Source organism: Notolabrus celidotus, chromosome 1 (assembly GCF_009762535.1).
Source record: "Notolabrus celidotus isolate fNotCel1 chromosome 1, fNotCel1.pri, whole genome shotgun sequence".
NCBI classification, from domain to species: domain Eukaryota; kingdom Metazoa; phylum Chordata; class Actinopteri; order Labriformes; family Labridae; genus Notolabrus; species Notolabrus celidotus.
This window is the reverse complement of record NC_048272.1, coordinates 551418-566120: the sequence shown is the minus strand read 5'-3', so window position 1 is coordinate 566120 and position 14703 is coordinate 551418. Positions and strand designations below refer to the sequence as shown.

Sequence of the window (14703 nt, the reverse complement as noted above, 5' to 3'; positions counted from 1 at the left end):
GACTATGAGCAAGCAAAACTGTACGATTGATGCCCATTAAGATGCAATCTTCTATCTACAGAATCCCTAAGATGACTTTAAAACTAAAGCCAAAGCAGTGAAGAAGGGAAAAGACACATATGGCACACATGGGTAGGACTCCAAGGTTGAGTTTTGTGGCCGGTAGGACTCACTCCTCTTCCAGTCACAGGAAGCCAGTAGGAATGAGAGGAATGCAGTCAGGCAATACGGTGATGGAGGGAGCAGCAGTTGCAGGGCAGATTGCCAAAAAGTGAAAGAAATGGAGAGAGTCAGGGAATAGATAGGAAGAGTTAAAAGGTGATTAGAGAGTGGAGAAAGCTGGGGCATGAATAACTAGTAAGCAAAATAAGAAGAAAGTCTGTACTGGATGGTCAGTCATCACGTTTTTAGTTGTATGTGTAGTTATTTTCTCTGATATTGACAGTTTGATGTGCACAATGTTGGGTCAATGAAATGTCACTGTTCATTAATAAACAGTTTCCCTGGTCACTGAGAGAGGCATGGGGTCTGCGAACAAGAACCTTGTTCATTCTACCCATGCAGGCGTTTGTCAGACCTTACAGATACATGCATGCAAAGATATTCACAGGCCTTTCCTGAAACAGAAAACAACATCTGAATGGCTCAATCTGCAACTCATGAGTGTGAATGTGAGCCCAGTTCACTCTGCAGGCAGTGAATGACATGCAGCTCCCTTGCTGGGAGGTTCAGAGAGGTAAGGCCTTTCCCTATACCATAGACAGTCTTAGCTTACCTCCACCACATTGAGTGCCATCAGAAACCTCAGAGTGTGAAGTGAGAGTTAGTTGTTAATCCTTGTAAAATAATTAATTGTAACCTAACGATGAAGAAACATTTTAAACTCTGATTTATTACTGCTAACTTTCAAAAGGTGACCAGACATACAGGTTTAATGTTATCCATCACAGCCAGGATGTAATGATACAATGAAGGCCCCAATATGTGTTCAAGTATGTAAATAAATACATGGTTTAACTCTTCTGTCAAAAATAGCAGGGAAGCATTCAAATTCGGGAGAAAACGTTAAATCCTATTTATAGTTATTTAGATTTTTTTTTACCTAGCAAAGCTGGTTGTAGAGTTTCTCCTCTGAAACGATACTCCAATATATGTCTTCTTGCTAATCCTGCTACGGTATCAGCCATGAGAACAAAACAAAATCCTCCAGCTTGCTAACTTGCCTCTCTTTGCCCAACTTTAAAGGTGACATATTCTGCTCTTTTTCATCAACATATATTGGTCTAAGAGGTCCCCACAACATGTCTTTAATGTTTATGCTAAAAAAACACTTTGAAATCAGATTTTGGTCTGCCTGTAAACCCCTCTTTTTCAGCCCTGCTCAGAACAGGCTGTTTTCTGTGTCTGTGCCTTTAAATGAGAATGAGCTCTCTGACCACGCCCCCTCAGGAAGTGGATGTGTCCTTGGCTGTCCAGCAAGTTGATCTAATGTTTACATGTTGGCTGCTCACAGACCCGCGTTACTTCAACCCTCTGAATCTGATCCAGAATCTGATCCTGACGGAGAGGTGCCTGCAGCAGGACCTTTCTGAACCATTGGTCACAGATTTTGTGTTTCTTGTTGTTTCATTTGTCATTTTAAAAAGTGGACAACAGATGATGCACTTGATGCACAATCTAAATTCTTTTAGAGTCTCAGAGAACATTTTAATCCATTTTTTATCACTCTTTTATTGAAAGTCTTTTAACGTTTTCTTTTATCTGCTGGTTTCATGGTCTCTCTTTGAAAGACAAAAATAGCCTAAACAGCATTGTTAAAGTCTGTTCCAAAATCATTGGCATACAGCAGCAGAATCTGGGTTCCCTTTGGAGGAACCGCATCACTAATAAGGCCAGAGGGATAATTAGCCAACCTGGACACATCCTAGGGGGGCGCTATCTCGCTCCTCACAGGAAAACAAACAGATTCTTTTATTCCTTCTGCAATCAGACTTCTGAATGCTGATAGCAGTTTTTAACAGTTTGTTATGGATTGTCGTGTGAAATTGTGTAGTTGCGTATTTATACGTTTTTTTAGTTTTCTTTTGTATTTATTCCTGGCTACTGTGTTTTTAAAAAAATAAAGAAAATAAGCTATTTTAGTCTATTTTTAACATTCTTTTACTCTTTATGACAAGCCCCATCTTGCACTGATGTTGTCACTGACATGTTGACTGTTGAGTATTGTTTGTCTGTTTGTTAGTGTTTGTGTTGTTTATTGACAAGCTGGTACACTGCAAACCAAACTGCCCTCTGGGATTAAGTTCTCTGAATCTGAGTATGTCGACGTGTGTCTTGGTACACAGCTACCAACACGTAGCTATGTGGCTATGCTAACTAGCGCTAGCACTTATCCATGATAAATAAAAATCATCCACTACATCTTCAAATCTGCAGACGTGGGGAGTAAAACCGACCTTTGTGTTTATTAAGACAGCCTACAACTAGCATGCCTCCCTCCTAAGCTCCTTGTTAGCACACACGTGTGCAGGGAATGAAAAACGGAGGAGGGATTGAGTTGTATTTTTTACAGTCTATCGGTCAGAATGGATTTTTTTCATTTTCAGGGGGTTTGTAGACATGCCAGGGACACACATTTCAGGTAGAGAACCATTAAAAAGTCAATTTTGCATGATATGTCACCTTTAACCAGTGGAGTTCTAAACATGGGGTCTAAATAGCCGGTTCAGATTCACCACAACCTGCACACCACCAAACAGCAGATAGATAAAGTTAAGGACTAGCAGTTGAATGTGATGAAGCCACACAGTCTATGAATGAAGCACATACTAAAGAGTCAGATGTCCCAGGTGTTGTTGAAAACATAAATATTTTTGCCACAATAACTTTATTAGTTTTCTGTTTTGTGTTTACATCTTGTTCCGCTGTCCTCTTGACATCAAAAGTTAATATATAGCAGAAAGGAGACCATGATTTAACTGAACTAAGGGTCCACAGCGTATTGTTCTGTTGTAAACATTAAAAAAGTTAGTTTTCCACACACCTCTACAACGTATATCAAAGATATTTTCACAAGTTCATGTTGGCCCCACACTTAGCTCTTGTTAGCATCTCTGTGGTGACTTTGAACTGAGAAGGCGCTGGAGGCTGCTCGGAGAAGTGGGTAGCCTCTAAAGCCTTTCCATTCCCAACAGCAAAGAAAAGTCAACCCACAGAGGGGATAGATGGCACCCAGCACTCGCCTGGTTTCTCTGGAAACCGACACTGATGGTGGAAAGTGTTGCTTTACGACGCCTTCATACTCCTGTGTGTGTATGTGTGTTGGAAAAGGTCAAACATAGAGTAAGGAACAGTTAGTTTGCTTTATGAAAGTTTTGTGACATGTTTTTTTCAAGTGCTATTATACATGTCAGACTGCTCAAACCTGTGGTTTCAATGAAGCTGCTGTGAGCCTAATATCTATTCTGAAAAGTCTTACGATGTCTATTGTATGCGGATCAACAGATTATATAGCAATAGCAATTGTATTTATAAAGCACATTTCATTACATGTAAGTTCAATGTGCTTTACATGGAGAACTAAAAACACAAAGACATTTTTCCAAATAGAATAAATGAAAACAGAAAAACAATAGAGACACCCAACATACATCAGACACAGCAATCAAACAAACAGCAAGTGTTGCTGCACATGCATCCAGTCACAACAGTCATTAAATCATTCATACACTACAGAAAATAAATATGTGTTCAGTCTTTTTTTTAAAAGTGGAGACAGTTGTTATGGACCTGAGGTCAGCTGGCAGTTTGTTCCAAAAAGATGGGCCACAGTAACTAAAGGCCCCTTCACGGGACCTTGATTTGACCCTGGGTACATTTAAAAGATCTCCACCTGCTGACCTAAGGATCCTGGTCGGGTTATACACTCTGAGCAAGTCAGAGATGTACTGGGGAGCTGAACCGTTGACTGCTTTATGGACTAATAGTGGGATTTTGAAATGGATTCTGGGGAGCCAGTGAAGTGTTTTGAGAACCGGGGTGATATGATTATATTTTCTTGTATGTGTCAGGATTCTAGCTGCTGTGTTCTGGATGAGTTGGAGCTGTCTTATGGAGTGTTTGGATAGACCTGTGTACAGTGAGTTGCAACGATCTAACCAGGTTGATATGAATGAGTGGACTCATTTCTCAGCATCAGTTTGGGATATCCACTGTTCCCCCTGCTACTACAACATGCTAACTGTATCCACCAAAAACAAACTCATACGCACCACAAACACTGCCACCAAAATCATCCGCCTCCCCACACCCAACCTGTCTGACCTCAACAACAGAGCCATCATACGCAGAGCACGGACTATAACACTGGACCCCCAACACCCCCTCTACTCGGTCTTCACACTACTCCCCTCTGGTCGCAGATACAGATCCCCATACTGTAGGCGAGTCCGGTTTGGCAGAAGCTTTGTCCCATTGGCCATAACACTGTTAAATAGAATGCCAATGTAATGTGTCCAGTGTGTTTATATGTGTCCTGTGTGTTTACATGTGTCCTGTGTGTTTATATGTGTCCTGTGTGTTTATATGTGTCCGGTGTGTTTATATGTGTCTTTATATGTGTCCGGTGTGTTTATATGTGTCCGGTGTGTTTATATGTGTCCAGTGTGTTTATATGTGTCCGGTGTGTTTATATGTGTCCGGTGTGCAAATATGTGTCCAGTGTGCATATATGTGTCCTGTGTGTTTATATGTGTCCGGTGATTAAATGTGTCCAGTGTGCATATATGTGTCCTGTGTGTTCATATGTGTTTGGTGTGTTTATATGTGTCCTGTGTGTTTATATGTGTCCAGTGTGCATATATGTGTCCTGTGTGTTCATATGTGCTTGGTGTGTTTATATGTGTCCTGTGTGTTTATATGTGTCCAGTGTGCATATATGTGTCCGGTGTGTTTATATGTGTCCAGTGTGTTTATATGTGTCCGGTGTGTTTATATGTGTCTTTATATGTGTCCTGTGTGTTTATATGTGTCCAGTGTGCATATATGTGTCCTGTGTGTTCATATGTGTCCTGTGTGTTTATATGTGTCCAGTGTGCATATATGTGTCCTGTGTGTTTATATGTGTCCTGTGTGTTTATATGTGTCCGGTGTGTTCATATGTGTCCTGTGTGTTTATATGTGTCCTGTGTGTTTATATGTGTCCGGTGTGTTTATATGTGTCCTGTGTGTTTATATGTGTCCTGTGTGTTTATGTGTCCGGTGTGTTTATATGTGTCCTGTGTGTTTATATGTGTCCGGTGTGTTTATATGTGTCCTGTGTGTTTATATGTGTCCTGTGTGTTTATATGTGTCCGGTGTGTTTATATGTGTCCAGTGTGTTTATATGTGTCCTGTGTGTTTATATGTGTCCTGTGTGTTTATATGTGTCCGGTGTGTTTATATGTGTCCGGTGTGTTTATATGTGTCCTGTGTGTTTATATGTGTCCTGTGTGTTTATATGTGTCCTGTGTGTTTATATATGTCCGGTGTGTTTATATGTGTCATGTGTGTTTATATGTGTCCGGTGTGTTTATATGTGTCCTGTGTGTTTATATGTGTCCTGTGTGTTTATATGTGTCCTGTGTGTTTATATGTGTCCGGTGTGTTTATATGTGTCCTGTGTGTTTATATGTGTCCTGTGTGTTTATATGTGTCCTGTGTGTTTATATGTGTCCGGTGTGTTTATATGTGTCCTGTGTGTTTATATGTGTCCTGTGTGTTTATATGTGTCCAGTGTGCATATATGTGTCCTGTGTGTTCATATGTGTCCAGTGTGTTCATATGTGTCCTGTGTGTTTATATGTGTCCGGTGTGTTTATATGTGTCCAGTGTGTTTATATGTGTCCTGTGTGTTCATATGTGTCCTGTGTGTTCAAATGTGTTTGGTGTGTTTATATGTGTCCTGTGTGTTTACATATGTCCGGTGTGTTTATATGTGTCCGGTGTGCATATATGTGTCCAGTGTGTATATATGTGTCCAGTGTGTTTATATGTGTCCTGTGTGTTCATATGTGTCCTGTGTGTTCAAATGTGTTTGGTGTGTTTATATGTGTCCGGTGTGTTTATATGTGTCCAGTGTGTTTATATGTGTCCAGTGTGCATATATGTGTCCTGTGTGTTTATATGTGTCCTGTTTGTTTATATGTGTCCTGCGTGTTTATATGTGTCCGGTGGGTTTACATATGTGTCCTGTGTGTTTATATGTGTCCGGTGTGTTTATATGTGTCCTGTGTGTTTATATGTGTCCTGTGTGTTCATATGTGTCCTGTGTGTTTATATGTGTCCTGTGTGTTTATATGTGTCCGGTGTGTTTATATATGTCCTATGTGTTTATATGTGTCCTGTGTGTTTACATGTGTCCTGTGTGTTTATATATGTCCGGTGTGTTTATATATGTCCTGTGTGTTTTTGTGTCCTGTGTGTTTATATGTGTCCTGTGTGTTTATATGTGTCCTCTGTGTTTATATGTGTCCGGTGTGCATATATGTGTCCTGTGTGTTCATATGTCTTTGGTGTGTTTATATGTGTCCTGTGTGTTTATATGTGTCCAGTGTGCATATATGTGTCCAGTGTGCATATATGTGTCCTGTGTGTTTATATGTGTCCTGTGTGTTTATATGTGTCCTGTGTGTTCATATGTGTCCTGTGTGTTCATATGTGTCCAGTGTGTTCATATGTGTCCTGTGTGTTCATATGTGTCCTGTGTCTTCATATGTGTCCTGTGTGTTCATATGTGTCCGGTGTGCATATATGTGTCCAGTGTGCATATATGTGTCCGGTGTGTTCATATGTGTCCAGTGTGCATATATGTGTCCATATCTATCTATCTATCTATCTATCTATCTATCTATCTATCTATCTATCTATCTATCTATCTATCTATCTATCTATCTATCTATCTATCTATCTATATGAATGATCAGAGTTTGGAGATGTTTTTTAAATGGTAAAATGATGTTCTTGTTATATTGGTAATGTGGTAATCAAAGTGAAGGTTGGAATCTAAAATTACACCAAGATTTCTGACTTGCTCACAGTGCTTTAAAGATATTTAGATGACATGATGAATAGACAGGAATGTGGAAATGACACAACTACATAGTTACTTTCTATTTCCAGCTAAATGTGTCATCTCTGTCCAGTAGTTCCTGAAACTGTTAAGCTTAAGTGACAAAATCTTGTATTATTTTTAACTTCACAGATTTATTCCCCAATGCATATTCGCACTTGGAAGAAAAATCCACAAGGGGGTGGTACTAAAAAAAAAAGATTGCATCAATATCCAAACCAAAGCAGCAGTATGTTCAGGTATAAGAGGTGAAAGTAAAATTGGTGTGGGCTACTTTATTTGTGTCCCACACTTCAACCACTAATCTTGAGTTCTGCCTTCATCCTCTTACTGTGTTTATTTGACCTTAGCTGACACCCTGTGCTGTGATGAATTGAAGAGCCATCTTCAAACAAGGGAGGACTTAAAGTGATGAGTTTTGGCTCTGTAATTTTTAAAAACTGATTTAATAATTCAACCCATGATCCTCACAATGCTTATCTAATTAAATACACTGTGTTAGCTGCTAAAAAAGGGGGGAGACTGAGCTGAAATAACAAACTATACAGCCATAACTGACTCAGACAGAAAATGTACAGCATTTGTTGCTAGAATTTTCTTCAAACTAATATCTAAATTAATTGCATGAGTATCAGTGCCCCGGGCAGAATCAAAGTTGACTCACAGATCACAGAATAGCTGATCCGTTTGCTAGAGGCAGAGAAATATGTAAGTGTTGCATCTGCAAAAAGTGATAAAACAAAGGGGGCTTTCTGATTGCACGTTAACCGCAGACCAATTTTCTAAATATAGGCAAGCTTCTTCTTACACTTACACGTATGTGTGGCTCTGACTCTTTTTTAAAATTGCATGGTAAAGTTGACTAGGACCTCATACAACTCATTCCAAAAAACTAAGAATCCCTTCAAAATGTACCTACCCTTTTAAATGTTGCTTTATTATTTTAGTAATTTTAACTGTTATCTTATTCTATTTTTATGTATTTATTCATTCATTTATTTAATTTTTATTTATCTACTCAGTTTTATTGATATTTATAGCCTTAGTTTTATTTTTCAACTCTCATCCTTACCTTTTTAAATCTATTTATCTTAAAGGTGACATATCACGCTTTTTTCATCAATATATATTGGTCTAAGAGGTCCCTAAAACATGTCTTTAAAGTTTATGCTCAAAAAAACACTTTGAAATCAGATTTTGGTCTGCCTGAAAAACCCTCTTCTTCAGTCCTCCTCAGAACACTCTGTTTTCTCTCTGACCACGCCCCCTAAGGAAGTGGGTGTGGCCTCGGCTGTCCAGCACGTTGATCTAATGTTTACATGTTGGCTGAATATACACGGCTGCTCAGAGATCGCGTTACTTCAACCCTATGAATCTGATCCAGAATCTGATCCTGATGGAGAGGCGCCTGTAGCAGGACCTTTCTGAACCATTGGTCACAGATTTAGTGTTTCTTGTTGTTTTATTTATCAGTATGTAGACGTGTGTCTACATACTGATGTAGCTATTTGGCTATGCTAACTAGCGCTAGCACTTCTCCATGATAAATAAAAATCATCCACTAGATCTTCAAATCTGCAGACGTGGGGAGTAAAACCGACCTCTACCAGAAAGGCAGCAGGACCTTTCTGAAGGATTGGTCACAGATTTAGTGTTTCTTGTTGTTTTATTTGTCAGTATGTCGACGTGTGTCTTGGTACACAGCTACAGCTACGAACATGTAGCTATGTGGCTATGCTAACTAGCGCTAGCACTTTTCCATGAAAAATAAAAATCATCCACTAGATCTTCAAATCTGCAGACGTGGGGAGTAAAACCGACCTTTGTGTTTATTAAGACAGCCTACAACTAGCATGCCTCCCTCCTAAGCTCCTTGTTAGCACACATGTGTGCAGGGAATGAAAAACAGAGGAGGGGTTGAGTTGTATTTTATACAGTCTATGGGCTGAACAAGCTCCGAGCTCTGACTTCCTGTTACAGACTGGATATTGTTGTGACGTAACAAAAACACGGAAGTCTGAAACGGCTGGTTTCACACACATTTACAGAAAGGTGGAGAAATCAGAACAGGGGCAGAATGGATTCTTTTCATTTTCAGGGGGTTTGTAGACAGGGACACATATTTCAGGTAGAGAACCATTAAAAAGTCCATTTTGCATGATATGTCACCTTTAACTATTTTTATTCTTAATTTTGATGCTTTAACTTATTTTAATTACACATATTTTATTTTGGTGTGCATTAGTCTCTATTTTATTTTATTTTATTTTATGTTATTTTATTATTTTTATTATTATCTTCCCCTAATATGTCTTGCCATTGTTTCATTTCTGCTTCTTTCTTGTTTTCAATCACTGTAAAGCACTTGAAAGGTGCTATATAAATAAAGCTTGATTGATTGATTGATTCAAAAGGTTCTATTCATTTAATTAATCCTAACGTAGGGTCTTTATTTTTAAGCTCTAAGCATCTAAAGAGAAATAATGTCTTCTACAAGATTGTTTTATTTTTTTAAAGCTAGGCTCAAATATGAAAAAGGGTCTGAACTGTGAAACTGAACCAGATCACCACTCCTTCATTGCCCTCACTTGGTTTAATTTAGAGACTCGTGACCTGACGTGCTCACAGAGATGTAGCCTCATTCACTCATTCTGAGAGAGAGAGGGAGAATCCCTGAGGCCCACTTCCAGCTGACTGTGGCCTCTTAACCTGCCGCCTCTGGTCCTTCACAAACAAAACAAACCCAGAGTTGAATGATTTATCATGATGGCAGAAACCTTCCCTGTCGAGTTCATCCAATCATTAACACAGTTCGACCACTTGGATTGATATTTTACTTTGCACAGGACATTTATTTTAAGACAGTGGGTTTGTGATCATGAGAGGTAGAAAAAATGTGTACTCTTAAGGCTGATTTATACTTCTGCGTCTCCCCTACGCAGCAGGGGCTGACGCGGACATGAGCCCCACATACTTGTGCGTCGTGTGTCTGTGTCGCGCAGCAATTCTCCTCCGAAACGCTTGAGGGCAGTGCGGTCTCTCTGATAGCCGGCCGCCTGCTTCCGGTCCCGCTACGATCTCTGTTTACTTTTCCACAGAGTTTCAGAGCGTGTTCTGTTAATCTACAGCTGATACATGTTGCTGTTTATCATACAGACATGATTACATGAAGAATAGAGAGGAGGAGATGAAATACACGGCCGATGTGCGGCCGATGTCCGGGATCCCGGAAGTGTTGTTAATGCGGGAAATACAAAGCCGCCGAGCGGACCAATCACAGAGCTTGCGTTCCGCGTCGGCTCTACGGGGAGTTACATTTTGGAGGAGGTGCACGTCAGCTACGTGCGTAGGCCTCTGCGTAGGTACGGGAGCTACGCGGACCCCCGGCGTAGGGTACGCCGTTGATTCAACGCAGAAGTATAAATCAGCCTTTAATTAATCACATTATTTTCTATACATTTTTTGTCAAACAACTAATCCAGCAATCATTTCAGCCGTCCTCCTATAATAAACATTAGTAAACAGAGCAATGTTTTTAGATTGAAGGTGAAACTAATTTAACATGTGAATGGATTTGGGAACAATTGAGACTGAATACTGAAGCAATTCAATCTCAGAGTACATAGAAACACTACATATACTGTTAACTTGGACTGGATGGCATATACAAAGTGAGTCTGGAAGCTCCAGATGTTGTTGTTATTCTTTTATACTACTGAAACAGTCATTTCTGGGTGACAAATGAACCTTTAATTTCATCCTTGTGTGATTATAATGTCTGTTATTCCACTTACATTAATGTGAGATCAATGTGTTTATATGGACTTATGGCTCCAGGGTGTCCTCCCTCAGTTGTACTGTATTTACTCAGTTGGTAGCTGTCAGGCTTTGCCAGTATACTAAAGACATATTCAAGGTGAGTTGCAGAGCGCAGTACGGTGTGCAATTTATGAAAAAGCCCTGAGTGGGTTACTTTAATTTCTGAGTGAGGCTGTCCCCATAAAGCATCATTGTTCACTCATTGCTGAGCTAGCTAGTTCTGGTGATAAGATCACTCGCTGTCCTGTTATAGTGGCTGCATAAACAGACAAACAAGCCTCCCGCTTATCATTCTTAACAGAGTGCAGAGTGCAACTGAGCGCTGTACTTGTAACCCCAATATTTTCTGAGATAACAAAAAAAGGAATCAGAGTCTGATATAGAGCCCAACACAGTTCAGAGAAGGCTCTAATAAGACAGAAAGTACAGTCAGAGATAATGGGTCATTTCATGTGATGTGGAAGTATTATGTACAATGCACAGCTACACAGAAACTGTGACTTCACATGTAGTTGTGATGTTTTGACGTAGTGGAGATGTGAAGCACAGGATTTGTCCAGAAAAATATACTTTGGGTTCTTAAACAGAATTAATGGACAGTGATTCTCAGGTATTTCTCAAGTGTTGTGACTCCTTTTGAGCTCAGGTGGAGAAATCAGGGAGCTCTCTCAATTGTCTCAATCTAACCTCATCCATTTGTTTTTGTCAGACTCAGTTTTTGTGTCTCAAGTTGAGCTCAGATGGAGCAAAGAAAGAGCCTGAGCTCATCTTTTCATGAACATTTATAGTGCCCTGCAAAATTAAGATTTCAATGTAATTGTCCACAAACTTACAATTCTCATTAAAACATTTGAACCACTTCAAGATCAGATATTTAGATGTGAAATGATCTCTTCTTTGACTTCACAGTATGGTCCTTCCTTTACAAGTCTGTTTGGAACAAAACAACTTCACAAAGATTTAGTGGATTTGAGAGAAATTGCAAAAGATAGAGATTTCATATCTCCAGGTATGACAGACCATTTATTTAAAATATGGGCCGCAAAAGGGCTGACCAGATTTATCCAGATTATTACAATTAAAGGGGTGGACTCTTTTGGGTGCTGGTGGCCTAGCGGTCTAAGCGCCCCACATACAGAGGCTATAGTCCTCGTCACAGGGGTCGCCGGTTCTCCTGCATGTCTTCCCCCGCTCACTACTCCCCACATTTCCTGTCTCTCTTCAGCTGTCCTTTTCAAATAAAGGCAAAAAGGCCAAAAATATATTTTTTAAAAAAGAGAAGAAAATGAGCCATTAATGAGATCTCTCATTTAAGTCTCAAATAAGACTCATGTCATGGTCTCAACTATTTCTCCTAGTGAATTTTAGGAGAAACTAATGAGAACAATTTGAAACTTGAATGAGGCTGAAGTGAGAATCTCAATTTTTGTCTCCAGAGGCTTAGAAGAGAAGGCCTTGAGCAGTAAAATGTTCCTCTGGGAGATCTGACAACTCAAACATGCCAATAGTTTTTATTAGACCTTTATTTTACCAGGTAAAAATGTTTGAGAATCTGTTCTCATTTACAAACATGACCTGACCAAGAGGCGCCAACAGGAACACACACAGACACACATATAAACATAAATAGAACAAAAGTGGACGAGTTTTGATCCTCACTTGTTGAATCCTTGGTTGCACTGTGACAGCAACTTAATCATCTCTCACTGTTTTAAACCACACCTCCATCCAGCCTTATTTGACAGCAAATTCTCACTCACAGCTTGGTCTCAATGTGCTCGTCTCCCTCAGCATTGCAGATAGGAACTGTTGTTATGTGTCTCCTCATTCTCTGCGCTCTAATACTTTTCGTGGACAGACTAACTCTCCAGGGTGGGTGGGTCTGTTTCCAATTTTCTACCCTTCCCCACACTTAGAAACGGCACATCCTAAATGAAACAAATAAACTAAGAAATGGATGTTCTGGGTTTTTTTTTTTCTCTCTCTTCCCCAATCATTTACATCCAGATTGTTTAAAAAGTATGAGTAATGATGGCTGCTACACTCAGTTTCTCACAGCTGAATCCAAACAAAGCTGACCATCTGCCTGTTGTAACAGTGAAGATGAACCAAAGCAACAACTGGACCAAAAAATCCTCTGTTTGTGAACACATCTGCAAAACTGCCAGGACAGCTCTAACCCTCTCTACATACTCCACAATATCTAAACCAATACATGACATCTGGTAATATTCAAGATTAGAAGACACATCTTTGCACAGCTGTTACAAATTCTTTCACAGATAGGTGAAAGTGAATCTCCTACCAGTTTTGAGCGCTGACATCCAGTGAGATGTCCCTCCGCTTTCCCACAGCGGTCCAGTCAATCACAGAGGCAGGAGACGGGCAGGCTGGGAGGAGAAGATAGATCCTGCTTTGACAGGGGAGTGGTGCTGCAGCGCTTGAGCACGGCTGTGCTCTGACAGAGGGAGTCACGGTCAACTGCTTGACACCACGGGCTCACTCTGACTTTTCTGCCTTCTACTTCCTCTCATGTGAGCTCTCTCTCTTTCTCTCTCTCTCTTAATCACTCCCCCTTATTCTTTTTTTTTTCTTTCAGAAGAGACACAGTTGCTCTGCCCTATCAGATCCCTTTAACTTTCTGTCAGTGCACCAGAAGCTTTGGGGATGTAGGGCAGTGGAGGAGTAGGGAGGGAGGGGGGGTTGTGGAGTAACTGTGTGAGTTGGAGAGACAGAAAAAGAGAGAGAGGGACAGATTGCAGAGTCGCTTGTGTCTGACAGACAATGGCAGGAAGTGCTCCTTTAGGATGAACAAAGCACCGAGGACCAAAATAAAAAGCCACATTAAGCACAAGACACATTAAAGTGGTGTTACACTGTGCACCAACAAAAACAAAATTCTTCAAACATTGTTGTTGGTTTATTTTACTGTCTTATTTATTATATAATACCCCCCATAGGAAAATACATTCAGAGAGGAGATCTCAAAAGTGTTTCATTTCTGTCTCCTAGACAACAATGAGATCTGTTTGAAAGCAAAATGAGACTATAGCTTATGTCTCCTGTTTCTCATTCTTGCCTCCAGAAAAAAAGTTGTAAAAAGTCTCAGCTTAGTCTCCCTTTCAGTTCAAATGGAGATCTGGTCCAAATCTGAAATGATTCTCAGGTATTTCTCAAGTGTTGTGACTCCTTTTGAGCTCAGGTGGAGAAATCAGGGAGCTCTCTCAATTGTCTCAATCTAACCTCATCCATTTGTTTTTGTCAGACTCAGTTTTTGGGTCTCAAGTTGAGCTCAGATGGAGCAAAGAAAGAGCCTGAGCTCATCTTTTCATCAACATTTATAGTGCCCTGCAAAATTAACATTTCAATGTAATTGTCCACATAGTTACAATTCTCATTAAAACATTTGAACCACTTCAAGATCAGATATTTAGATGTGAAATGATCTCTTCTTTGACTTCACAGTATGGTCCTTCCTTTACAAGTCTGTTTGGAACAAAACAACTTCACAAAGATTTAGTGGATTTGAGAGAAATTGCAAAAGATAGAGATTTCATATCTCCAGGTATGACCGACCATTTATTCAAAATATGGGCCGCAAAAGGGCTGACCAGATTTATCCAGATTATTACAATTAAAGAGATTGATTGGCAGAAGCACTGGTGGCCTAGCGGTCTAAGCGCCCCACATACAGAGGCTACAGTCCTCGTCGCAGGGGTCGCTGGTTCGATTCCTGGCCCGTCGACCCTTTTCTGCATGTCTTCCCCCGCTCACTA

The 14703-nt window shown here is 40.1% G+C and overlaps 1 protein-coding gene across 1 annotated transcript in view; it reads right to left on the bottom strand.

Moving 5' to 3' along the window:
* LOC117822931 (histone deacetylase 7-like) overlaps positions 1 to 13463 on the bottom strand; it is a 97743-nt gene extending 84280 nt beyond the window's left edge. The window contains exon 1 of the mRNA XM_034697899.1: positions 13233 to 13463. Within this exon, the coding sequence (XP_034553790.1) occupies positions 13233 to 13251 (19 nt within the window). The 5' untranslated portion in view covers positions 13252 to 13463. The remainder of the gene's footprint in view (positions 1 to 13232) is intronic.
* Positions 13464 to 14703: the final 1240 nt, after the last annotated feature.